The 27,265-nt window shown below is 51.1% G+C and overlaps 1 protein-coding gene across 1 annotated transcript in view; it reads right to left on the minus strand.

Moving 5' to 3' along the window:
- The window catches only part of lamb2l (laminin, beta 2-like), a 242,899-nt gene that overhangs the window by 28,157 nt on the left and 187,477 nt on the right, over positions 1–27,265 (minus strand). The window contains 8 exon segments of the mRNA XM_073071978.1: positions 1,222–1,406; positions 5,347–5,722; positions 10,875–10,971; positions 11,900–12,117; positions 14,399–14,623; positions 18,805–18,968; positions 24,063–24,294; positions 25,483–25,626. Coding sequence (XP_072928079.1) covers positions 1,222–1,406; positions 5,347–5,722; positions 10,875–10,971; positions 11,900–12,117; positions 14,399–14,623; positions 18,805–18,968; positions 24,063–24,294; positions 25,483–25,626 — 1,641 coding nt within the window.

A 27,265-nucleotide genomic window follows, 5' to 3' on the forward strand; every position in this document is an offset into this window, starting at 1 on the left:
TCCTGACTGTCAGCCAGTTTCCTGGGTCCTGCTCCTTGGTGTAACCAGCTCTCCCTGTGTCCTACCTATCACTCCCTCAGCCTCCCGAATGATCTGGAGTTCATCCAGTTCCAGCTCCAACTCCATAACGTGGTGTACTAGGAACTGCAGCCGGATGCGTTTCTCACTGGTGTAGTTATCAGGTACGCTGGAGGTCTCCCTGCCTTCCCACATCCCACAAGAGGAACACTGCACTATCCTGCCTGGCATCCCCATTGTTCTAAGTGAGCAAATGTAATGAAGGAAGCACAATGAACTGTGTGGGGGTGGGGCGGTGAGGGTAAAACTCTACCTACAGTTTCTTTGCCTCCTCTTACTCAAGCCTCAAAGAGCTTAAACCTCAAAATCCCCGCTCTAACTCTGTGCACACCAATGATGGCCACTTTGCTTGGCCCTGACTTACTTTAATTTGTTCTGGCCAATCAATACATTTTCCTGGATAAAAATGGCATTAGGGGACCAGGTGAGCGAGCAGGTAAGTGAATATGAGGCTAGGTTTAGATCAGCCATGTGATCTCCTGGACCAGTTTTCGATAGCCTGGATGGGTCGGAGAGGAATTTTACAGATTTTTTCTCCTCAATTGGCAACTCGTTTTTTTCCCCCGGGTGATCACATGGGTTTGGGCGGGATGAATAATAAAATAAAATGGGCGGCATGGTGCCCTGTTGGTTGGCACTGTTGCCTTGTGGGATTCGGTGAAACCTAGAGTTAAGATTGGATCAGCCATGATCTTGTTGAATGGCGGAGCAGGCTTGAGGGGCCGATTGGCCTACTCCTGCTCCTATCGCTTATGTTCTTATGTAATACCAAACGCTGGTTGGCCGCTGTTCAAAGTTCCAAACTGCCATGAGTCGCTGCCTTTTCTACTGAGTTGGTGAAGCTGAGTGAACTCTGTCCTCTCAGGCTTCCAATCTCCAACTAGGCACCGCTCCAAGCTTTTCATGGTAACTCATAATAAACTTTTCATGTATTACACTGCACTGCTGCCGCAAAACAACAAATTCACAGTGTAGGTGGGTAATAATAAAGCTGATACCAGTTCACATCTTCTCCACTTTCTCAAGGGGTTACAAATGCTCTCAAAGAGCTAGAACAGTTCATGTGGGCTGAATGGCCTTTCTGCTACATCGCTCATTGGAACTCTCTCCTGAATTCAAGACATTATGTAGAAACGTAATCACCTTTAGCGTTTAACGCTGTGTGTTTCTCCAGATCCTTGGTTGTCTGGGCAAGCATCGCACTCAGGTTCCTGGTCAGTTCCTCCAGCTCCTCTATGTCCCCTTCCACTTTTCCATTTGATTCCAGAACCCTGGAGTTATCCTTCTCCAGACGATCCAGTCTCTGGGACAGTAGGTCCATTTCCTCCCTGACAAAGGAGTCAAGTCTCTTGGTCAGTGTAAATACCCCTGTGTCAGGGAAGGGTATAGGGGCATGAGGTGGTTACAGAGATGGGGAAAGCTGTAGAGACGGTAGTGGCTCACAAAGGCGGGGAGGGTTGCAGAGATGGGGAGGGTATAGGGGCCAGAGAGGGTTACAGAGATGGGGAGAGATGTAGGGGCCAGAGGGGATTACAGAGATGGAGAGAGATGTAGGGGCCAGAGAGGGTTACAGAGATGGGGAGAGATGTAGGGGCCAGAGGGGATTACAGAGATGGAGAGAGATGTAGGGGCCAGAGAGGGTTACAGAGATGGGGAGAGATGTAGGGGCCAGAGGGGATTACAGAGATGGAGAGAGATGTAGGGGCCAGAGAGGGTTACAGAGATGGAGAGAGATGTAGGGGCCAGAGAGGATTACAGAGATGGGGAGGGGTGTAGGGGCCAGAGGGGGTTACAGAGATGGAGAGAGATGTAGGGGCCAGAGAGGGTTTCAGAGATGGAGAGAGATGTAGGGGCCAGAGAGGATTACAGACATGGGGAGAGATGTAGGGGCCAGAGAGGATTACAGAGATGAAGAGAGATGTAGGGGCCAGAGAGGGTTACAGAGATGGGGAGGGTATAGGGGCCAGAGAGGATTACAGAGATGGAGAGAGATGTAGGGGCCAGAGAGGGTTACAGAAATGGAGAGAGATGTAGGGGCCAGAGAGGGTTACAGAGATGGGGAGAGATGTAGGGGCCAGAGGGGTTACAGAGATGGAGAGAGATGTAGGGGCCAGAGAGGATTACAGAGATGGGGAGAGATGTAGGGGCCAGAGAGGGTTACAGAGATGGAGAGAGATGTAGGGGCCAGAGAGGGTTACAGAGATGGGGAGGGTATAGGGGCCAGAGAGGATTACAGAGATGGGGAGAGATGTAGGGGCCAGAGGGGATTACAGAGATGGGGAGGGTATAGGGGCCAGAGGGGATTACAGAGATGGGGAGAGATGTAGGGGCCAGAGAGGGTTACAGAGATGGAGAGAGATGTAGGGGCCAGAGAGGGTTACAGAGATGGAGAGGGGTGTAGGGGCCAGAGAGGGTTACAGAGATGGAGAGAGATGTAGGGGCCAGAGAGGATTACGGAGATGGAGAGAGATGTAGGGGCCAGAGGGGATTACAGAGATGGGGAGAGATGTAGGGGCCAGAGAGGGTTACAGAGATGGAGAGAGATGTAGGGGCCAGAGGGGTTACAGAGATGGGGAGGGTATAGGGGCCAGAGAGGATTACAGAGATGGAGAGAGATGTAGGTGCCAGAGGGGTTACAGAGATGGAGAGAGATGTAGGGGCCAGAGAGGGTTACAGAAATGGAGAGAGATGTAGGGGCCAGAGAGGGTTACAGAGATGGGGAGAGATGTAGGGGCCAGAGGGGTTACAGAGATGGAGAGAGATGTAGGGGCCAGAGAGGATTACAGAGATGGGGAGAGATGTAGGGGCCAGAGAGGGTTACAGAGATGGGGAGGGTATAGGGGCCAGAGAGGATTACAGAGATGGGGAGAGATGTAGGGGCCAGAGGGGATTACAGAGATGGGGAGGGTATAGGGGCCAGAGAGGATTACAGAGATGGGGAGAGATGTAGGGGCCAGAGGGGATTACAGAGACGGAGAGAGATGTAGGGGCCAGAGGGGATTACAGAGATGTGGAGGGTATAGGGGCCAGAGAGGATTACAGAGATGGAGAGAGATGTAGGGGCCAGAGGGGATTGCAGAGATGGGGAGGGTATAGGGGCCAGAGGGGATTACAGAGATGGGGAGAGATGTAGGGGCCAGAGGGGATTACAGAGATGGGGAGGGTATAGGGGCCAGAGGGGATTACAGAGATGGGGAGAGATGTAGGGGCCAGAGAGGGTTACAGAGATGGAGAGAGATGTAGGGGCCAGAGGGGATTACAGAGATGGAGAGAGATGTAGGGGCCAGAGAGGATTACAGAGATGGAGAGAGATGTAGGGGCCAGAGGGGATTACAGAGATGGAGAGAGATTTAGGGGCCAGAGAGGGTTACAGAGATGCAGAGAGATGTAGGGGCCAGAGAGGGTTACAGAGATGGGGAGAGATTTAGGGGCCAGAGAGGGTTACAGAGATGGAGAGAGATGTAGGGGCCAGAGAGGGTTACAGAGATGGAGAGAGATGTAGGGGCCAGAGAGGGTTACAGAGATGGAGAGAGATGTAGGGGCCAGAGGGGATTACAGAGATGGGGAGGGTATAGGGGCCAGAGGGGATTACAGAAATGGGGAGAGATGTAGGGGCCAGAGAGGGTTACAGAGATGGAGAGAGATGTAGGGGCCAGAGAGGGTTACAGAGATGGAGAGGGGTGTAGGGGTCAGAGAGGGTTACAGAGATGGAGAGAGATGTAGGGGCCAGAGAGGATTACAGAGATGGAGAGAGATGTAGGGGCCAGAGGGGATTACAGAGATGGAGAGAGATGTAGGGGCCAGAGGGGTTACAGAGATGGAGAGAGATGTAGGGGCCAGAGAGGGTTACAGAGATGGAGAGAGATGTAGGGGCAAGAGGGGTTACAGAGATGGAGAGAGATGTAGGGGCCAGAGAGGATTACAGAGATGGAGAGAGATGTAGGGGCCAGAGAGGGTTACAGAGATGGAGAGAGATGTAGGGGCCAGAGAGGATTACAGAGATGTAGAGAGATGTAGGGGCCAGAGGCGATTACAGAGATGGAGAGAGATGTAGGGGCCAGAGAGGGTTACAGAGATGGTGAGAGATGTAGGGGCCAGAGAGGGTTACAGAGATGGAGAGAGATGTAGGGGCCAGAGAGGGTTACAGAGATGGAGAGAGATGTAGGGGCCAGAGGGGATTACAGAGATGGGGAGGGTATAGGGGCCAGAGGGGATTACAGAAATGGGGAGAGATGTAGGGGCCAGAGGGGATTACAGAGATGGGGAGGGTATAGGGGCCAGAGGGGATTACAGAGATGGATAGAGATGTAGGGGCCAGAGAGGGTTACAGAGATGGAGAGAGATGTAGGGGCCAGAGAGGGTTACAGAGATGGAGAGAGATGTAGGGGCCAGAGAGGGTTACAGAGATGGAGAGAGATGTAGGGGCCAGAGAGGATTACGGAGATGGAGAGAGATGTAGGGGCCAGAGGGGATTACAGAGATGGAGAGAGATGTAGGGGCCAGAGGGGTTACAGAGATGGATAGAGATGTAGGGGCCAGAGAGGGTTACAGAGATGGAGAGAGATGTAGGGGCCAGAGAGGATTACAGAGATGGAGAGAGATGTAGGGACCAGAGAGGGTTACAGAGATGGTGAGAGATGTAGGGGCCAGAGAGGGTTACAGAGATGGAGAGAGATGTAGGGGCCAGAGGGGTTACAGAGATGGAGAGAGATGTAGGGGCCAGAGAGGGTTACAGAGATGGAGAGAGATGTAGGGGCCAGAGGGGTTACAGAGATGGAGAGAGATGTAGGGACCAGAGAGGGTTACAGAGATGGTGAGAGATGTAGGGGCCAGAGAGCGTTACAGAGATGGAGAGAGATGTAGGGGCCAGAGAGGATTACAGAGATGGGGAGGGTATAGGGGCCAGAGAGGATTACAGAGATGGAGAGAGATGTAGGGGCCAGAGAGGATTACAGAGATGGAGAGAGATGTAGGGGCCAGAGAGGATTACAGAGATGGAGAGAGATGTAGGGGCCAGAGAGGGTTACAGAGATGGAGAGAGATGTAGGGGCAAGAGAGGATTACAGAGATGGAGAAAGATGTAGGGGCCAGAGAGGGTTACAGAGATGGAGAGAGATGTAGGGGCCAGAGAGGATTACAGAGATTGGAAGGGGTGTAAAGGCTGGTGTGAGTCTCGGAGATAGGGAGGAGTGTGGTGACTTGTGGGAATTACAAAGTTAGTGAGAAGTCGAGGGGCTGCAAAGGGGGTTATTGAATGTTGAAGTGCACCTGATATCCATTGTGAATTGCTGCAGTGTATCGAGCTGCTCTATACTGTCCAATGGGAGAGCCTGGACCAGATCCTGCACACTCGCCAGTTCCTCCTCCAGCTTCTGCAGACGATGGCTAGTACCGTCATCCAGCCCGATGTCTGTGATCCGCTGCACCTTCTCCCTGACCCCCTGTATCGCCTCCTTCAGCTGGCCGATCTCCTCGTCCCAGACGTAGAAGCACGTGTGGCAGCGGACGCAGGTGGGGGAGCGACCTCGGTAACCGCGACTGCACTGGTCACAACGGGGCCCGGTGAATCCTTCTCGGCACAGGCAACGGCCTGTCGAACGGTTACACTGCAGAGACTCTGAACCAACTGGCTCACAGTCACACCCTGCAAAACAACAACATTACTGTTACTGAAGGCAGAGCAACCCCAGCGGCATTTTCTGACGACTCTGTACCCATGGACACCATAACCCCCCCGCCCCCACATCGTCCCATCATACACTCCTGGGGTCAGACACAGAGTGAATCCCCCCCCCACACCGTCCCATCACACACTCCCGGGGTCAGACACAGAGTGAATCTCCCTCCACACCGTCCCATCACACACTCCCGGGGTCAGACACAGAGTGAATCTCCCTCCACACCGTCCCATCACACACTCCCGGGGTCAGACACAGAGTGAATCTCCCTCCACACCGTCCCATCACACACTCCCGGGGTCAGACACAGAGTGAATCTCCCTCCACACCGTCCCATCACACACTCCCGGGGTCAGACACAGAGTGAAGCTCCCTCCACACTGTCCCATCACACACTCCCGGGGTCAGACACAGAGTGAATCTCCCTCCACACCGTCCCATCACACACTCCTGGGGTCAGACACAGAGTGAATCTCCCTCCACACCGTCCCATCACACACTCCCGGTGTCAGACACAGAGTGAATCTCCCTCCACACCGTCCCATCTCACACTCCCGGGGTCAGACACAGAGTGAATCTCCCTCCACACCGTCCCATCACACACTCCCGGGGTCAGACACAGAGTGAAGCTCCCTCCACACTGTCCCATCACACACTCCCGGGGTCAGACACAGAGTGAATCTCCCTCCACACCGTCACATCACACACTCCCGGGGTCAGACACAGAGTGAATCTCCCTCCACACCGTCCCATCACACACTCCCGGTGTCAGACACAGAGTGAATCTCCCTCCACACCGTCCCATCTCACACTCCCGGGGTCAGACACAGAGTGAATCTCCCTCCACACCGTCCCATCACACACTCCCTCCACACCGTCCCATCACACACTCCCCACACACCGTCCCATCACACACTCCCCACACACCGTCCCATCACACACTCCCCCCACACGGTCCTATCACACACTCCTGGGGTCAGACACAGAGTGAATCTCCCTCCACACCATCCCATCACACACTCCCGGGGTCAGACACAGAGTGAAACTCCCTCCACACCGTCCCATCTCACACTCCCTCCACACCATCCCATCACACACTCCCGGGGTCAGACACAGAGTGAAACTCCCTCCACACCGTACCATCTCACACTCCCGGGGTCAGACACAGAGTGAAACTCCCTCCACACCGTCCCATCACACACTCCCGGGCTCAGACACAGAGTGAATCTCCCTCCACACTATCCCATCTCATACTCCTGGGGTCAGACACAGAGTGAATCTCCCTCCACACCGTCCCATCACACACTCCCTCCACACCGTCCCATCACACACTCCCCACACACCGTCCCATCTCACACTCCTGTGGTCAGACACAGAGTGAATCTCCCTCCACACCGTCCCATCTCACACTCCCGGGGTCAGACACAGAGTGAATCTCCCTCCACACCGTCCCATCACACACTCCCTCCACACCGTCCCATCACACACTCCCCACACACCGTTCCATCACACACTCCCCCCACACGGTCCCATCACACACTCCCGGGGTCAGACACAGAGTGAATCTCCCTCCACACCATCCCATCACACACTCCCGGGGTCAGACACAGAGTGAAACTCCCTCCACACCGTCCCATCACACACTCCCGGGGTCAGACACAGAGTGAAACTCCCTCCACACCGTCCCATCACACACTCCCGGGGTCAGACACAGAGTGAATCCCACTCCACACCGTCCCATCACACACTCCCGGGGTCAGACACAGAGTGAAGTTCCCTCCATACCATCCCATCACACACTCCCAAGACTTGTCTGGCTCCTGGATTTCCATCAAAGACCTAGGATGAGGTTGGAGCCGTTGGATTGGAATAATTCTGGAATGGGTTTAGTGCCACATCTGAGAAGAGGCACCTTGTTCTGACCCTCTCTGACCATGTGTGTAACTCCAGTCCCACCTCTCCATTAACCGGTTACTGCCTTCCCTGGTAGCTCAGCAGTGCTCAGATGCTATGCCAACATGTTTTCAGTAAGTTACGGCCTAGCAATCAGTGAAGCCTGTGCTAGTGCTGAATGAATGTGTGTGAACTCAGGGTGGCAACTGGCACGTGGATGGTACAGGGTGACCACTACCCTCCCACTGGACATCTACTCCAGACACAAATGATTCAGCAGATGCTGGAAATCCGGGGAGGTTCACGAGAATGATTCTGCAAATGAAAGAGTTAACATAATAGGAGTGTTTGATGGCTTAGGGCCTGTACTCACTGGAGTTTAGAAGAATGAGGAGTGGATCTCATTGAAACCGATCAAATATTGAAAGGCCTAGGTAGAATGGACGTAGAGAGGATGTTTCCCACGGTGGAGGAGTCTAGCACTAGAGGGCACATCCTCAGAAGAGAAGGATGTCCATTTAGAAGAGATGAGGGAGAATTTCTTTAGCCAAGGGGTGGTGAATCTGAGGAATTCATTGCCACAGACGGCTGTGGAGGTCAAGTCACTGGTATATTTGAGTTGGACATTCTTGATTTGAGTGTGAAAGGTTATGGGGATAAAGGAGAATGGGGTTGAGAGGGATAATAAATCCAGAAAGGAAGCAGACAGAAGCTCTTCTCCCTTCTTCGGGCCTCTGCCCATTCCTTTCTAGTCCTGATGAAGGGTCTCGGCCCAAAGTGTCAACCATTTATTCCCCTCCATAGATGCTGCCTGTCCTGTTGAGTCCCTCCAGCAGTTTGTGTGGGATACTGACTCTGACTCAGGATTTAACCCAGTTCATGAGGTTATTTTACAGGTAACTTCAGCCAGTCTGCAAAGGGTTGTTCGATAAGGAAGGGCTCCCAGCCTCCAGTTAACATAAACCATACTACAGAAGAGGCTCTTTGGCCCACAATGTTTTGCTCATCTTTTAATCTACTTTAAGATCAATCTAATAATTCTCTCGAACGTAGCCCACCAGTTTCCTGTCATCCATGCGCCTATCAAAGAGTTTCTTAAAAGTCCCTAATGAGTCTGCTTTGACCACCACACTGGCTGCATGTTCCATGCATCCCCCATTATCTGTGTAAACAGACTGATCTCTGACATCCCAACTATACTTTCCTCATCATCTTAAAATTATGCCCCTTCATGCTAGCTCTTTCCATCAGAGGAAAAAGTCTCTGGCTGCCCCCTCAATCTGTGCCACTCATCATCTTCTACCCTTCCATCAAGTCACTTCTCATCCTCCTTGGTCCCTTCGCTTCCCCAGACTGTGCTGTGTGGTGAGACAGCGAGACCAGTCTTCAAGGGATGGAGCTCGTCTCCTGGATCACTCCCTCTCATTCACGGGCACCCAGGAACATTCCCCAGACAAGTTTTGTGACCATGGACACAGGAGCAGTTCCTCCCCATTCCTGCACCTGGAATGTCACATGGTCTCCTGACTTGAGAAGAGAGATACTAGCTTTGGAGATAGTGCGGAGGGGGTTCACCAGGTTGATTCCAGAGGTGAGGAGAGATTGAGTCACCTTGGGCTCGACACACTGAAATTCAGAAGAATGAGAGGGGATCTTACAGAAAAATATTCAAATCATGAGAGGGATGGATAAGATTGAGAAAGGAAGGCTGCAGAGAGTTGTAATCTCTGTCAGCTCCATCATGGGCACTAGCCTCCATAATATCCAGAACCTTTTCAAAGAGCAATGCTTCAGAAAGATGGCGTTCATCATTAAGCACCCCCATCTCCCAGGACGTGTCCTGTTCTCATTGTTACCATCAGGGAGGAGGTACAGCAGTCTGAAGTCACACACTCAACGATTCAGAAACAGCTTCCCCCCTCCACCATCAGACTTCTGAATTGACATTGAACACATGAACACTATTCTTTATTTCTATTTCCCCACTAATGATTTAACTATATATATCATTTACTGTAATTTACATTTTTCTAATGCAAGACAACACATTTCATGACATATGCCGATGGTGGTAAAGCTGACTGAGTGAAACAAGTATTAGGGGACACAGACTCAAGGTTCAGGGAAATAGACTTGGAATGGAGATGAGAAGAAACTGCTTCTTCCAGAGAATAACAAATCTGTGGAATTCTCTGCCCTGGAAAACGGTAGAGGATACAGTACCTCATTAAGTATGTCTGAGGCACAGCGAGATGGATTTTTACACTGCTGAAGAATTAAGGGTTTGGGGAGAAAGGTGGGGATAATTGACCTCACAATCTACCTCGTTGAGACCTTGCACTTCACTGTCTCCCTGCACTGCACTTTCTCTGTATCTGTAACACTTTATTCTGCATTCTGTTATTGTTTTCCTTTAGACCACAAGACCACAGGACATAGGAGCAAAATTCTGCTCCGCCATTCAATCATGGCTGATCCTTTTTATTAATCTCCTACTCAACCCGAGTCCCTGGCCTTCTCCCCGTAACCTTTGATTCCATGTCCAATCAAGAACCCATCAACCTCTACCTTAAATACACCCAACGACCCCGGCCTCCACAGCTGCGTGTGGTAACAAATTCCACAAATTCACCACCTTTTGTCTAAAGAAATTTCTCCGCATCTCTGTTTTAAAAGGATGCCCCTCTATCCTGAGGCTGTGCCCTCTTGTCCTAGACTCTCCCACCATGGGAAACATCCTTTCCACATCTTCTCTGTCTAGGCCTTCCAACATTCAAAAGGTTTCAATGAGGTTCCCCCTCATCCTAAATTCCAGCAAGTACAGACCCTTGTTATGCACTGATCCGTATGAACAGTGTGGAGAACTAGTTTTCCACTGTATCTCAGTACGTGTGGCAATAAGGAATTGATTTACCAATTTAGGGGGAGCTCAGTCCACAGCCAGATCATCTCTGATCATATTGAATGATAGAGCAGGCTCCATGGGCCAAATGGTCGACTCCTGCTCTTAGTTCTTATATTTCTCTTTGTCTCAAACATTAGCAGTGAGAGATGTCCCTCAGTGTTAACGGATCGGCCTCACACTGCCTCGTTTGAGACTCTCCCTCAGATCTACCCTCGAGATCCCAGTGGGTTCTCTGACCGCTCTCCTCCCCCCATCTCCACCATTCTCGCAAACCATAAGGGAGACATGTCTTCAGAAGGGCTTCTGAGCTCAGTCCTTACCCTGACACGACAGCCGTGGGTTACCCCAGTAATACTCCTTGCACTCTGAGCAGGTGCGTCCTCCGAACCCCGGGCGACACTCGCACTGGCCAGTGAACTGCAGGAGAGAAGACAGCAGTGCTCAGCAATGGGGAGCAGGAATTGGGGGGCAGAGGATGCAGTCATCGGGGAGAGGGTCTTTCTGGGAGAGAGGGGAAAGAACAGAGAAAGAGACACCAACTCCACAGTGGGATCAGTAACTCAGCCACCCAGGAGAACCCTCTCCTCATGAGGAGCCAGCTTCAACCCCACAGTCTGTGGTGAACAGGCAGCTGGAATTAGTTCTGAATCTTGGCATCCATGCCCAAACCCAGGAATAAATACCAGCGATGTCCTGGCAGTGTGTGATGGGACAGTGTGGAGGGAGTTTCACTCTATGTCTGACCCCGGGAGTGTGTGATGGGACAGTGTGGAGGGAGTTTCACTCTGTGTCTGACCCCGGGAGTGTCTGATGGGACGGTGTGGAGGGAGATTCACTCTGTGTCTGACCCCGGGAGTGTGTGATGGGACAGTGTGGAGGGAGTTTCACTCTATGTCTGACCCCGGGAGTGTGTGATGGGACAGTGTGGAGGGAGTTTCACTCTGTGTCTGACCCCGGGAGTGTGTGATGGGACGGTGTGGAGGGAGCTTCACTCTGTGTCTGACCCCGGGAGTGTGTGATGGGACGGTGTGGAGGGAGATTCACTTTGTGTCTGACCCCGGGAGTGTGTGATGGGACGGTGTGGAGGGAGATTCACTCTGTGTATGACACTGGGAGTGTGTGATGGGATGGTGTGGAGGGAGCTTCACTCTGTATCTGACCCTGGGAGTGTGTGATGGGACGGTGTGGAGGGAGCTTCACTCTGTGTCTGACCCCGGGAGTGTGTGATGGGATGGTGTGGGGGGAGTTTCACTGTTTTCTACTCTAATTTCATTTTGTTTTGTGCAGGAGGAAAGGCATTAAATCTTTACAATCTCTCACAGCACAAGTAGTTAGAGATATTTACCATGTTGCAGTGTTGGCCGTAAGAATGTTCCGGATTGCACTCACACGGTTCACAGCCTTGGGAACTGCCGAAGTTCCAGTAATGAGATAGGCACTGGTCACAGTTCGTTCCAACGACGTTGTCCCTGCAGGGGCACTGTCCTGTCACTGTGTCACAGAGACAGGTGTTGTCGCGTTCACATTGTGAGGCCAGAGTGCCTCGGGTGTTACAGGTACAACCTGGTGTGATGAGAAACTCGTTATTCCAGGCCCTCTGAGTGATGGCAGGAACAATCCCAGTTCCCCTTGGGCGTGGCACCACACAACCCTCCCCACATCGAGGACATCTTCAATCTGCAGTGCCCAGTATGGTGGCATCCATCAATCTGGACCAGGGCAATGCCTCTGATATTCCTACCATCAGGGACACACACGCTCAGTGATTCAGGAACAGCTTCTTCCCCTCATCCTTCAGATTTCTGAGTAGGCATTGAACCCATGAACACATGAGCTGTTTATTCATCTTGAAATTCATAGTAATTTTCTGTCTTTGTACAGAACTGTGTTTACAAATTGCAAATTTCACATCATTTCTCAATAATGATAAACCTGATTCTGATTTCTGTAACTTTCGCTGACTTCTCCCCCTCCCCCTTTCTCTTTTCCCATTCCCCACTCCAGTTGCCCTCTCACCTCTTGCCCTCGCCTGCCCCGGTTTTCCTCCTCCTTCCCTTTCTCCAATGGTCCACTCTCCTCTCCTATCAGATTCCTTTACCTTTCCACCAATCACCTCCCAGCTTCTTACATCGTCTCCTCCCCCCCCCCCGACCCACCCACCCAGCTTGTACGTCTTCCCTTCTCCACACCATCTTATTCTGCTGCAGCAATCAGTAGTGGATACAGCGGCCAGGTCCGTCTTGGGTTCAGCCCTCCCCACCATTCGGCACACCTGCACCAAATGTCGTCGCAGGAAAGCAGCATCCATCATCAGGGACCCCCACCACCCAGGACACGCTCTCTTGCCATCGGCAAGGAGGTACAGGAGCCTCAGGGCTCACACTACCAGGGTCAGGAACAGTTATTACCCCTCAACCATCAGGCTCCTGAACCAGAGGGGATAACCTCAACTCTGAACTGATTCCATCGGGAAGGAGGTACAGGAGCCTCAGGGCTCACACTACCAGGGTCAGGAACAGTTATTACCCCTCAACCATCAGGCTCCTGAACCAGAGGGGATAACCTCAACTCTGAACTGATTCCATCGGGAAGGAGGTACAGGAGCCTCAGGGCTCACACTACCAGGGTCAGGAACAGTTATTACCCCTTAACCATCAGGCTCCTGAACCAGAGGGGATAAATTCTCTTGCCCCTCACTTGCCCCGTCACTGAACTGTTCCCACAACCATGGACTCACTTTCAAGGACTCTTCATCTCATATTCTCGATTTTTACTACTTTAAAAATTATTATCATTTATTTATTTTTGTACTTTCACAGTTTAAGACAACGGTTGAACGTCCATGGTGGTGTGGTCTTTCATTGATTCTATTCTGGTTATTATTCTAGTAAAGGATTTATTCAGTATGTCTGCAAGAAAATGATTCTCAGCTTTGAATATGGTGACCTACTTGTAATTCGATAACAAAATAAACGTTGAACTTTGTTCCCTTACTTTCCAGTACTGATGAAGGGTCTCAGCCCGAATGCCGACTGTTTATTCCCCTGCATAGATGCTGCCTGATCTGCTGTTCCTCCAGTATTGTGTGTGAGTGTGTGTGTGTGTGTCCGTCCATCCGTGTGTGTGTGTGTGTGTGTGTGTCTGTGAGTGTGTGTGTGTGTGTGTGTGTCTGTGAGTGTGTCTGTGAGTGTGTCTGTGAGTGTGTGTGTGTGTGTGTGTGTGTGTGTATGTCTGTCTGTGTGTGTGTGTCTGTCTGTCTGTGAGTGTGTGTGTGTGTTTGTCTGTGTGTGTGTGTCTGTGAGTGTCTGTGTGTGTCTGTCTGTCTGTGTGTGTGTGTGTCTGTCTGTGTGTGTCTGTGAGTGTGTGTGTGTGTGTCTGTCTGTGTGTGTGAGTCTGTGTGTGTGTGTGTGTGTGTCTGTGAGTGTGTGTGTCTGTGTGTGTGAGTGTGTGTGTGTGTCTGTGTCTGTGAGTGTGTGTGTGTGTGTGTGTGGGTGTGTGTGTGTCTGTGTGTGTGTGTGTGTGTGTGTGTGTCTGTGAGTGTGAGTGTGAGTGTGTGTGTGTGTGTGTGTGTGTTACTCACGATCTCATTGAATGAGTTAAGATTCAGAGGTGGGGAGATGGTCAGACTGCAGACTTGTAACAGTAATTAATTGGCTTATTAACAGTATGCAAGTTTCCCTTGGTCTGGTCTACACGATCAATCACTCCAACCCATCAACCTGTTGCGGAGTGAGAAGGCCCTCACAGACCACTGTCCAATGCCCCTCTCCTCCCCCAGGGAAGGACAATGCTGAGCCTGCTTTCAACAGCAGTCTACCCCTTGGCGATCACACGTTCTACTTACGCCTGCAGTCCTGCTGGAGAGGGTTGCCGTAGTAACCACGCCGGCACGCAGCACACTGGTCTCCGTCGGTGTTATAAAGGCAGTTCAGGCACCTGCCGGTGTGGGAGTCACAGGATCCAGAGTCTGTCAGGTCGATGTTATTGTTACATTGACAAGGCCGACATTTACCTCCCTGAACCATGGGGTCACCATAGTAACCTGCGGCGCACACATCACACCGAGACCCTGTGTTGGCAGAGGAAAATTCCCCAGTGTGAAAACAGTGCTACAAGTACACACACACACACACACTCACACACACATGCACACACACGCACACACACACTCACACACACGCACACACATTCACACACGCACACTCACACACGCACACACACACACTCACACACACACACACTCACACACGCACGCACACACACACTCACACACACGCACTCACACACACACTCACACACGCATGCACGCACACACTCACGCACACACACACACTCACACTCACACACACACACATACACACATGCACACACACACACTCACACATGCACATACACACACGCATGCACTCGCACACACTCACACACACATATAAGCACACACACACACGCACACATACACACACGCATACACACACATACACACACACATGCACATACACACACGCACATGCACTTGCACATGTGCACACACTCACACACACATACACATGTGCACACGCACGCACATGCACGCACACATGCACACACACACACACACACAGATCCCTCCCTGCCATGGTAGTGTGCTCTGTCTACATAGCACACAGTGGTTACTCACCCAGGCTACTCCAACAGCCCCTTCAAAATCCACCCTTTCACCCCAGGGTCCGTGGGTGCAAAGGTTCACTGCCACCACAGGGTGTGTGAATGACCGTATGTCCGGTTGTCTGTGTTTGTGCTTGTGAGTGCACTAAGTTCAAGTGATGGTGTGTGTGTGTGGGGTTACATTTATGCATGTTTGTCCCGTGTGCATGTACATGCATCTATGTCCATGTATGTATGTGTTGCCCAACCAGCCCCACCCCCTCCACCAACACACTCATTGAAGACGTTCCCACATTGAACGACAAAACTGATGGAAGATGTCTCTGTGGGTATTGGTTTGGGGGCCCCATAACGAACTGCGTCTGTCCTGCACAATTCTCTGCAGTGGTGCTGTGTCCTGCACAATTCTCTGCAGTGGTGCTGTGTCCTGCACAATTCTCTGCAGTGGTGCTGTGTCCTGCACAATTCTCTGCAGTGGTGCTGTGTCCTGCACAATTCTCTGCAGTGATGCTGTGTCCTGCACAATTCTCTGTTCTGCTGCAGTGGTGCTGTGTCCTGCACAATTCTCTGTTCTGCTGCAGTGGTGCTGTGTCCTGCACAATTCTCTGTTCTGCTGCAGTGGTGCTGTGTCCTGCACAATTCTCTGTTCTGCTGCAGTGGTGCTGTGTCCTGCACAATTCTCTGTTCTGCTGCAGTGGTGCTGTGTCCTGCACAATTCTCTGTTCTGCTGCAGTGGTGCTGTGTCCTGCACAATTCTCTGTTCTGCTGCAGTGGTGCTGTGTCCTGCACAATTCTCTGTTCTGCTGCAGTGGTGCTGTGTCCTGCACTTGCGCCCGACTCACAAGTTTCCTCGCTCTTGCAGCCAATTCTCAACACTCACCTTCACACTGACCATCCCTCCCAGCTCCCTCCATCTCCCTCACTGGGGAAAGGCTAGTTGCGACAAGCCGCAGAGATTCCATGTTAGCTCCACAACACCTCCTCCCTCCTCTGGCAACCAGACCATTCTCCAGTCACTCCATCGCTATCCAATTTGCCGAGAAGCTGTGACATTCCACACTGAAACATTCTCCTTTCCTGGAACCGCACCTTCCCCTCTGCCACATGAACACAGCCCCCGAGCACATCAATGTGTGAGACCTATCAAATATTGAAAGGCCTGGATAGAGTGGATGGGGCTGAGGATGTTTCCAACAGTGGGAGAGTCCATGACCAGAGGACAGACTCTGAATAGAGAGATGTCCATTTGGAACAGAAATGAGGGGATTTGTTTAGCTGGAGGATAGTGAATCTGTGGAATTCTTTGCCACACATGGCTGTGGAGGCCAACTCATGGGTATATTTGAAGCTGATGTTGATAATTTCTTCATTAGTCAGGATGTCAAGGCTTGAGGAGGGAAGGCAGGAGAGTGGTTGAGTGGGCCAATAAATCAATCATAATGGAACGGTGGAGCAGACTTGACGAGCCGAATGGCCAAAGGGTCTAATCTCACACATTTCCTGCGTCTCTGCTCTCCCTCCTCTCCTCTGGGACAGGACAGGGAGAGGGTGGCACCTTGGTCCTTATCTTCTGCCCCGTTGACATCCACATTCAACCCAACACTCTCCTTCAGCAAGACTTCGCCACCAGAAACATCTGACCATACGAAGTTTGGTGGAGGGGTAGGCAGTGCTGAGGAAACGGGTAGGGTGCAGGAGGACTGAGACAGATCAGGAGAATGGGCAATGGAGTGGCAAATGAAATACAATGTTGGAAAATGCATGGTAGAAGAAATAAATGTGTAGACTATTTTCTAAATGAGGAGAAAATCCAAAAATCTGAGATGCAAATGGACTTGGGAGTCCTTGTGCAGAACACACTAAAGGTTAACTTCCAGGTAGAGTCGGTGACGAGGAAGGAAAATGCAATGTTAGCATTCAATTCAAGAGGTCTACAATACAAGAGCAGGAGTGTGATGCTGAGGCCTCACCTCGAGTATTGGGAACAGTTTTGGCCCCTCATCTAAGAAAAGATGTGCTGGCATTGGAGAGGGTCCAGAGGACGTTCACCAGGATGATTCCAGGAATGAAAGGGTTATCATACGAGGAATGTTTCATAGCTGTGGGTCTGTACTTGCTGGAATTTAGAAGGATGGGTGGGGGGGGGGGGGAATCTCATTGAAACCTTTCAAATGTTGAAAGTCCTTGACAGAGTAGATGTGGAGAGGATGTTTCCCACGGTGGGGGAGTCTAGGACAAGAGGGCACAGAGTAGATGTGGAGAGGATGTTTCCCACGGTGGGGGAGTCTAGGACAAGAGGGCACAGAGTAGATGTGGAGAGGATGTTTCCCACGGTGGGGGAGTCTAGGACAAGAGGGCACAGAGTAGATGTGGAGAGGATGTTTCCCACGGTGGGGGAGTCTAGGACAAGAGGGCACAGAGTAGATGTGGAGAGGATGTTTCCCACGGTGGGGGAGTCTAGGACAAGAGGGCACAGAGTAGATGTGGAGAGGATGTTTCCCACGGTGGGGGAGTCTAGGACAAGAGGGCACAGCCTCAGGATAGAGGGGGGTCCATTTAAAATTTCTTTAGCCAGAGGGTGGTGAATTTGTGGGATTTGTTACCACAGGCAGCTGTGGAGGCCGGGTCTTTGGGAGTATTTAAGGTAGTGATCGATAGGTTTTTGACTGGACATGGCATCAAAGGTTACGGGGAGAAGGCCGGCGAGTGGAGCTGAGGAGGGGTTAAAAGGATCAGCCATGATTGAATGGTGGAGCAGACTCGATGGGCCAAATGGCCTAATTCTGCTCTTATGTCTCGTGATCTTCCCCTCCCCCCCCCCCCCCCCAATGTATTTCAAAGGATCATTCCCATTGGATTCCCCGGTCCACATTTCCAGCCCCAACAAGCACTCCCCTCCTTGGGGCACTTCCCATGCCATAGCCTGCCATTCCCTTTCCCACTCCACAACCCAGGGAGACAGACGCTCCCTCCAGGTGAAGCAGTGATCCACTCCTCCTGCTTCTAACCCTGTGTACTGTACAAGCTGTGGGCAGTCTGCTCTCCTCTGCCCTGGAGATTCAGACACAGGTGGCCATATTGTGGTCAGCTGACAGGAGTGACCCTAAGCTCTCTGTTTCTGCCACTGTGACTCTCAGTTCCTCTCTCACTCCGACTGCTCTGCGACCGGTGAAACACCACCTCATCTTCCATCCAGACCACACTGAATTGCTTGGCATCAGACCTGTCCATGTCCAGCATAGAGCACAGACGCTTGTATGCCCTGCACCTCCCAACCTCTGCGTTTCTCTGTCTGTGATCTCCCTTTCCAATGGCCCTCACTCGATAGCTTTCAGAAACAAGGCTCCGCGGTCTCCTTTCCCAACTGCCTCCAAAACCCATAAATCTTATGACCTTATAGACCTGTAACTCCAGGAGCCATGGTCAGTCCCTGCTACAGGTGACCTCCTGGTGACCCTTCCATCCTTCCTCAACCCTCCCAACAACTCAGCACCAACTGATTTTCTCTCCGTCCTACATCCGATGAAGCACTTTGACTGCTTCCCTCTCCACGGCGAGTTTTCTGGCACTCTGTGTGTTTGTTGACTCTGACGGAGATGTCCTTACCTATGTAGCCTGTCTCGCAGAGGCAGACGATCTGGCTGGAGCCGGGGTCGATGTGACACGAGACGCCATGGTAGAGCTCACTTCCAGGGTAATTAGGACACGGACACGGGCGGCACTGTTGACCCGAACCCAGGACTGGATTTCCGTAGTAACTAGCAGAACACCTGGGGAGACCACTCGTTATCGGAAAATGCACCAATCTGCAGAGGGTTGTAAACTCAGCCAGCTCCTCCACCGCACGGCCCTCCCCACCACCAAGAACATCTCACGAGGTGATACCTCAGAAAGGCAACGTCGATCATTAAGGTTCCTCACCATGCCCTCTTATCATTACTGCCACTGGGGCGGAGGTACAGAATTTAGAAAGATTAGGATGACAGCGTGAAGGACAAACCAGTGTTCAGTTTCAGCTCACTACTTTGCAAGGGTTATTCACCTCAGTGCTAATTGGCTCCCTGGCTGTGGCCTACAACCATCGAAACTCACCTCAGTGCTAATTGGCTCCCTGGCTGTGGCCTACAACCATCGGTATTCACCTCAGTGCTAATTGGCTCCCTGGCTGTGGCCTACAACCATCGGAACTCACCTCAGTGCTAATTGGCTCCCTGGCTGTGGCTTACAACTATCGGAACTCACCTCAGTGCTAATTGGCTCCCTGGCTGTGGCCTACAACCATCGGAACTCACCTCAGTGCTAATTGGCTCCCTGGCTGTGGCCTACAACCATCGGAACTCGCCTCAGTGCTAATTGGCTCCATGGCTGTGACCTACAGCCATCGGAACTCACCTCAGTGCTAATTGGCTCCATGGCTGTGGCCTACAACCATCGGAACTCGCCTCAGTGCTAATTGGCTCCCTGGCTGTGGCCTACAGCCATCGGTATTCACCTCAGTGCTAATTGGCTCCCTGGCTGAGGCCTACAACCATCGGTATTCACCTCAGTGCTAATTGGCTCCCTGGCTGTGGCCTACAGCCATTGGGCTCCTGGACCAGCTGCAGCGGTGAATTGGCTTCTTGGCTGTGGACTGGTTTTGAGGGATTCTGTGTTTCATGTTCTGCGTGTATTTTTTGATTTTTATTGTTTGCACAATTTGTTCTTTTTCTTTTGCACATTGGGTGTTTGACGATCGTTATGGTGTGAGGTTTTTAATGGGTTCTGTTGTGTTTCTTTGTTTTGTGGCTGCCTGTAAGTAGACAAATCTCAAGGTTGTATGCATACTTCAATAATAAATATACTTTGAGCTTTGAAAGCCCCACCCAACATTTCAGGAACAGCTTTTTCTCCTCTGTCATCAGATTTCTGAACAGTCCATGAACCCACGAACACCACCAAAGGGTCTGTTTCTGTGCTCTGTGACACTGAGCACACCAGAAATCCAGCAAAGTCACTCGGTCACTACACCAACTCCCTACCCAGTCTCCCCCTCCCGGACTGGAGAACACACCAATTCCCCACCCAGTCTCCCCCTCCCAGCACCGTCCCGGACTGGAGAACACTTGTCCGTCCTGTGATCAAAGCTTTCAGCCTCAGGCATCATCTGTTCCTCATCACATGGTAGGAGTTACCAGTGGAGATGGGAGTCACAGCAATTCCCACACAGTCACAGGGAGTTTGTATATCTTCCCATGACTGTGTGGGTTTCCTCCAGGTGCTCTGGTTTTCTCCCGCAGTCCAACGATGTACGGGTTAGGGTTAGTGAGTTGAGGGCATGTTTTGCTGGCATTGGAAGCACGGCCACACCTGTGAGCTGCTCCCAGCACATTCTCCGACTCTGTCGGTTCTGATTAACTGATCATTTCACTGCATGTTTCAGTGGTTTGACATGCATGTAACAAGTAAAGCATAAAGCTTATCAGTTCGGGCAGAAATCACAGTGAGGTTCAGTGGGCAGCCAGTGGATCACAGTGAGGTTCAGTGAGCAGCCAGTGGATCACAGTGAGGCTCAGTGGACAGCCAGCGGATCACAGTGAGGTTCAGTGGGCAGCCAGTGAATCACAGTTAGGCGCAGCCAGTGAATCACAGTGAGGCTCAGTGGGCAGCCAGTGAATCGCAGTGAGGTTCAGTGGGCAGCCAGTGAATCGCAGTGAGGCTCAGTGGGCAGCCAGTGGATCGCAGTTAGGCACAGCGGGGCAGCCAGTGAATCACAGTGAGGCTCAGTGGGCAGCCAGTGAATCGCAGTGAGGCTCAGTGGGCAGCCAGTGGATCGCAGTGAGGTTCAGTGGGCAGCCAGTGAATCACAGTGAGGCTCAGCGGGCAGCCAGTGGATCACAGTGAGGCTCAGTGGGCAGCCAGTGAATCACAGTGAGGTTCAGTGGGCAGCCAGTGAATCACAGTGAGGTTCAGTGGGCAGCCAGTGAATCACAGTGAGGTTCAGTGGGCAGCCAGTTAATCACAGTGAGGTTCAGTGGGCAGCCAGTGGATCACAGTGAGGTTCAGCGGGCAGCCAGTGAATCGCAGTGAGGCTCAGTGGGCAGCCAGTGGATCACAGTTAGGCTCAGCGGGCAGCCAGTGGATCACAGTGAGGTTCAGTGGGCAGCCAGTGGATCACAGTGAGGCTCAGTGGGCAGCCAGTGGATCACAGTGAGGCTCAGCGGGCAGCCAGTGGATCACAGTTAGGCTCAGCGGGCAGCCAGTGGGTCGCAGTGAGGCTCAGTGGGCAGCCAGCGAATCACAGTGAGGTTCAGTGGGCAGCCAGCGAATCACAGTGAGGTTCAGTGGGCAGCCAGCGAATCACAGTGAGGTTCAGTGGGCAGCCAGTGAATCACAGTGAGGCTCAGTGGGCAGCCAGTGAATCACAGTGAGGTTCAGTGGGCAGCCAGTGAATCACAGTGAGGTTCAGTGGGCAGCCAGTGAGGATTTGGTACCTTTACCTCGGTGCTGAAAGCAAATACAGAACTGGGCACCAGGGGCTGTGGGCATTTAGTTTGGGCACAGTCTGTCCAACCACCAGCTGTGATGGTCCACTAGACATCTCTAGGGTAATGATCAGAGTTACAAACTCCTGCGGAGCCATGTGTGGGTGATCTAGACCTTATTCAAGATTGTTTGAGATTCAAAAGTAAAGGAGAAAGAAATAATTGTTACTCCAGATCTGATGCAGCACAAAAAAACACAATGAATACAAATACATAAGGTAGCTTATGTACGTCAATTGATTACGTCCATAAAGTGAGGCCAGGCTGTATATAAGGTGACTGACAGGAAATGATAAAGGGTGGTTGGGGATTGCTTGGGGAAAGGAACTGTTTTTGAATCTGGTGGTCCTGGAGTGGATGCTACGTAGCCTCCTCCCCGATGGGAGTGGACAGACAGTCCACGAGCAGGGTGGGTGGGATCCTTCATGATTTGCTGGCCCTTTTGCGGTTCCTTTCTCTATCTATGTCCTTGATAGCGGGCAGACTGATTGGGCAGCTTCAGCAACCCATTGTAAATGAGTTCTGTCTGCCATTTGCAGTTTCCATATCAAGCCCCGATGCACTCTCCACTGTGCATCCGTAGAAGGACATGAGTATGGATGTGAAGGGTCCAGCTCCCTTCAGCCACCTCAGAGTAAAGGCGTTGGTAAGCTTTCCTGTCTGTGATGAATGAGTTCTGGGACCAAATGAGGGATTGACTACTCTTGTGGGTAGAAACCAACACCTGATCCCAGCATTCCCCCATGCTGAAAGCTAGTACCCTGATCAACAGTTCCACTGTCATTACCCTGGGGTTCGGGGTGGGGGGTCACGGAGGGCGAGATTCCAAATATATCTCTCACTCAGTACATGCATTGATCCTAGGCAGAATGCCATACCTTCCCCAGAACCAACATCAGCATGTGATGACCAGCGGTGCCCTGCAGGGGGCAGTGTTGGGACTATAGTTGTTCATTATTTATATACCGTAATAACTTGGACATGAATACCCCAGACTTGATCAGTAAGTTTGCAGGTGCCATGAATTTCAGAGATGTCATCAATAGTGTAGAAGGTTATCATCGATTACTGGGGAATCTTGATCAGTTAGGGAAGTGGGCTGGGAAGTGACAAATGGATTTCAATACAGATTTAGTTATTTGTTTGTGTAGGCAGAAGAGATTAGTTTAGTTGGCCTTTTGATTGGTTCAGCACAACATTGTGGGCTGAACGGCCTGCTCCTGTGCTGTACTCTTCTGTGTTGTATGTTCATGTAAAGATACAGTAAAGAAATGGCCCTTCTGGCCCATCGGACATCCCGTCCTTCCTACTGGACATCCCGTCCTTCCCATTGGACATCCCATCCTTCCGGCCCCCCGGTCATCCCGTCCTTCCCATCGGTCATCCCATCATTCCGGCCCATCGGACAACCCGCCTACTTAACACTGACCTAATCACGGGATAATTTACAATGACCAATGAACCTACTAACTGGTATGTTTTCCAAGGGAGGAAAGCAGAGCACCCAGAGGAAACCCATCGAGCCTTACAGATGGTGCTGGAATTGAGTTCTGAACTCTAACGTCCTGCGCTAACCATTACGCTGCCATGGCGGCCGGTATAAGCGTGAGGTGATGCATTTTGGAATGTCACAGCAGAATATAACGTGTACAATGAGTGGTCGGGCACGAGGGAGTGGAATGGAACAGAGGGAGCAGGGCAGACAGTTGCATTGTTTGTTGAAGACAGTAGACAGGATGGTGAAAGGGGCATTTCGTTTCCTGGCCTTCGTCAGTCAGCACACTGAGTAAATGAGTTGTGACATTGTGGAGCAGTTGTACAAGTTGCTGGTGAGGTTGCACTTGGAAAACCAAGATTTTTACTCCTCATGTATGTGAAGGATGTAAGAAAGTCCATTCATTCAGTTTGTTATCGGAAAGGTTTGGTTAAAGAGGTAACTTCAGAAAGGATGAGAAGCAGAGATAAAGTGGTTGGTGGCATTCTTCCCCCCCACCCCGGGTGGGCGGGGTCCAAAGCTAGGGGTCGTAGGTTTATGATGAGAGGGGAAGGATTTAACAGGGAGCTGAATGATAACTTTTCCACACAGAGGGTGGTGAGCACACGGAACGATCTGCCAGAGGCCGTGATTGAGGCAGGGACACGCGGACAGATACAAGCAGGGGTGAGGTTTACAGGGACGTGGGCTGGACGCTGGAGACTGGGAGCAGTCGGGTGGGCACAGAATGGTTGTGTTAAAGTGCCTGTCCCTGCACTGCGCTCTATTGCTCCATGTCTGTACACGGATGAGACGCCCGGCGAGCTGATTGGCCGCGCAACGGATTCCCGGGCCGCTGGCGGACTGACCTCTCGCAGTGAAGTCCAGTGGTGCCGTCTCTGCAGCTGAGGCAGGCGCCAGTCCGGGGGTCACACTCATCTGCGTGGCCATTACAATGGCAGGGCCGGCACCTGGGGAAGCCCCAGTGCCCAGGGGTGCACAGGTCGCACTTCCGCCCACTGATTCCTGGCCGACACGGGCACTGGCCGTTGATTTGCTCGCACATGTTGTACTCTGAGCCCTCCTCGCTGCAGTCACAGGCTGCGACAAAGAGAGCAAGAGCAGGTGAGAACGGAGCCTGGTGTGGGCAAGCAGCTGCTTCCCATTCCTACATGGCCTCCCCTACCTCAGGGTGGAGGAGCAACACACTCATACTCTGTCTGCATAGATTCCCCCATCTTGGAGCATAACACCATAAGACATAGGAGCAGAATGAGGCCATTTGGCCCATCGAATCTGCTCTGCCATTTACTCAGGGCTGACCCATTTTCCCTCAGTTCAATTTCCTGCCTTCGTCCCATGTCCCTCCACGCCCTGACTAATCAAGAATCTGCCAGCCTCTGCCTTGAATATCTCGAATGACCTGGCCTGCACAGTCGCCTGAGGAATGAATTCCACACATTCACCACTCTCTGGCTAAAGAAATTGTTCTTCATCTCCGTTCTAAAAGGATGCCTATCTGCTCTGAGGCTGTGTCCTCTGTTCTCAGACTACCCCACCACAGGAAACATCTCCACATCCACTCTTATTGAGACCTTTCACCATTCGATAGGTTTCAGGAGGTCACCCCTCATCCTTCTGAATTATAGACAACAGGTGCAAGAGTAGGCCATTCGGCCCTTTGAGCCAGCACCGCCATTCAATGTGATCACCCACAATCAGTACCCCGTTCCTGCCTTCTCCCTATATCCCTTGACTCCGCTATCTTTAAGAGCTCTAAATTGAGTACTGGTCCAGAGCCATCAAATGCTTGTGGATTTATCATATTAACACCTTTCAATCCTAGAATCATTTTTGTGAGCTTGTGGATCAACACTAGTCACTGGCAGCCAACCAGAAAAAGGCTCCCTTTATTCCCACTTGCTGCCTCCAGCCAGCTAGCCAGCCATGCTGGTATCTTCCCTGTAACACTATTCACTCTTATCTCGTTGAGCAGCCTCATGTGTGGCACCTTGTCAAAGGCCTTCTGAAAATCCAAGTAAATGACATCCATTGACTCTCCCTTGTCTATCCTGTCTATTATTTCCTCAAAGAATTCCCATGGATTTGTCAGGCAAGATTTCTCCTTAAAGAAACCATGCTGACTTACAGTACCAAACCAAGTTCGCTGCTCCTGTTAGTTGCTTCTCCCACCAACCCACATCCAAGGACTGGCCTGGTTCAGGATTGGCCACAACAACAGCCTACCTGATTGGTCATCACAAACCCAAGAAGGAAGCAGGGACTCACGAGAGCAGCCATTCGGTCCGAAGCCATAATATCCGGGCATACAGCTGTCGCAATGTCGGCCGATGACGTTCCTTTTACACTGGCACTGGCCTCCCATCTTGTCACACACAGAGCTGAAGGAGCCCTGTGGATCACAGTCGCAGGCTGAGGGGTACAAACAGGGTCAGGATCAGAACCACCCGACATTCAGAACAACACACACAATGCTGGTGGAACTCAGCACAATAAGAGGCACAGATCGAGTGGACAGCCTTTTATCAGGTTGGTGTACCCCGAGAGGGGATTTCTAGAATGCCTACAAGAAAGCTTTTTAGAGCAACTTGTGGTTGAACCCACTAGGGGATCAGTTATTCTCCACTGGGTGTTGTGTAATGAATCGGAATTGATCAGAGAGTTGAAAGTAAAAGAACCCTTAGGGACAAGTGATCATGAGTTCACTCTGGAATTTGAGAAGGGAGAAGCTAAAGTCAGATGTATTAGTATTACAGTGGATTACAGAGGAATGAGAGAGGAGTTGGTCAGAATTAATTGGAAAAGAACACTGGCAGGAATGATGGCAAAGCAGCAATGTCTGGAATTTCTGGGAGCAATTCAGAAGGTGCAGAATAATGACATCCCAAAGGCAGGATTACACAACCATGGCTGACAAGAGAAGCCAAAGAGAGGGCATACCAGAGAGAAAAATTAGTGTAAAGTTAGAGGATTGGGAAGCTTTCAAAAATCAACAGAAGGCATAAGGGTGGAAAAGATGGAATATGAAGATAAGCTAGCTAATAATATCTGGAAAATTGCAAATGTCAATCCACTGTTCAAGAAGGGAGAGAAGGCAGAAGAAAGGAAATAAAAAGCCAGTTAGTCTGACCTCAGTGGTTAGGAAGGTGATTATTGATTGTTAAGGATGAGGTTTTGGGGTATTTGTAGGCACATGATAAAATAGGCTATAGTCCTCAAGGGAAAATCTTGCCTGACAAATCTGTTGGAATTCTTTGAAGAAATAACAAGTAGGATAGATAAAGGAGAATTGGTTGATGTTGTGTACTTGGATTTTCAGAAGGTCTTTGACAAGGTGCCATACACAAGGCTGCTAAACAAGTTAAGAGCTCATGATATTACAGGAAAGATTCTAGGTTGGATAACGCAGTGGTAGATTGGCAGGTGGCAAAGAGTTGGAATAAAGGGAACCTTTTCTGATTGGCTGCCAATGACTAGTGGTTTTCCACAGGGGTCGATTCTTTTTATGTCATATATCAATGACTTGATGACAGAATTGCTGGCTTTATGGCCAGGTTTGCAGATGATATGAAGATAGGTGGAGGGACAGGTAGTTTTGAGGAAGTAGAGAGGCTACAGAGGACTTAGACAGATAGGAGAATGGGCAAAGAAGTGGCAGATACAACACAATGTCAGGAAGTGTGTGGTCAATCAATTTGGTAGAAGTTTGGCAGCTTTGGGCCTGTACTCACTGGAATTTAGAGAATCTCATTGAAACCTACCGAATGTTGAAAGGGCTACATAGGGGGTGTGGAGAGGACGTAGGTGGTAGAAGTATTTCAGAACTAAAGGGTACAGCCTCAAAATTTAGGGGTGACCCTTTAGAACAGAGGTAAGGAGGGGTTTTTTTAGCCAGAGAGCAGTGAATCTGTGGAATGCTGTGGTGGAGGCCAAGTCTGTGGGTAACCTAAAGGCAGAAGTTGATTGTTTCCTGATCAGTCAGGGCATCAAAGGATATGGTGAGAAGGCAGGAATATGGGGTTAGATGGGATCTGGGATCGACCATGATGGA

Source organism: Hemitrygon akajei, chromosome 19 (assembly GCF_048418815.1).
Source record: "Hemitrygon akajei chromosome 19, sHemAka1.3, whole genome shotgun sequence".
Taxonomy (NCBI): Eukaryota; Metazoa; Chordata; class Chondrichthyes; order Myliobatiformes; family Dasyatidae; genus Hemitrygon; species Hemitrygon akajei.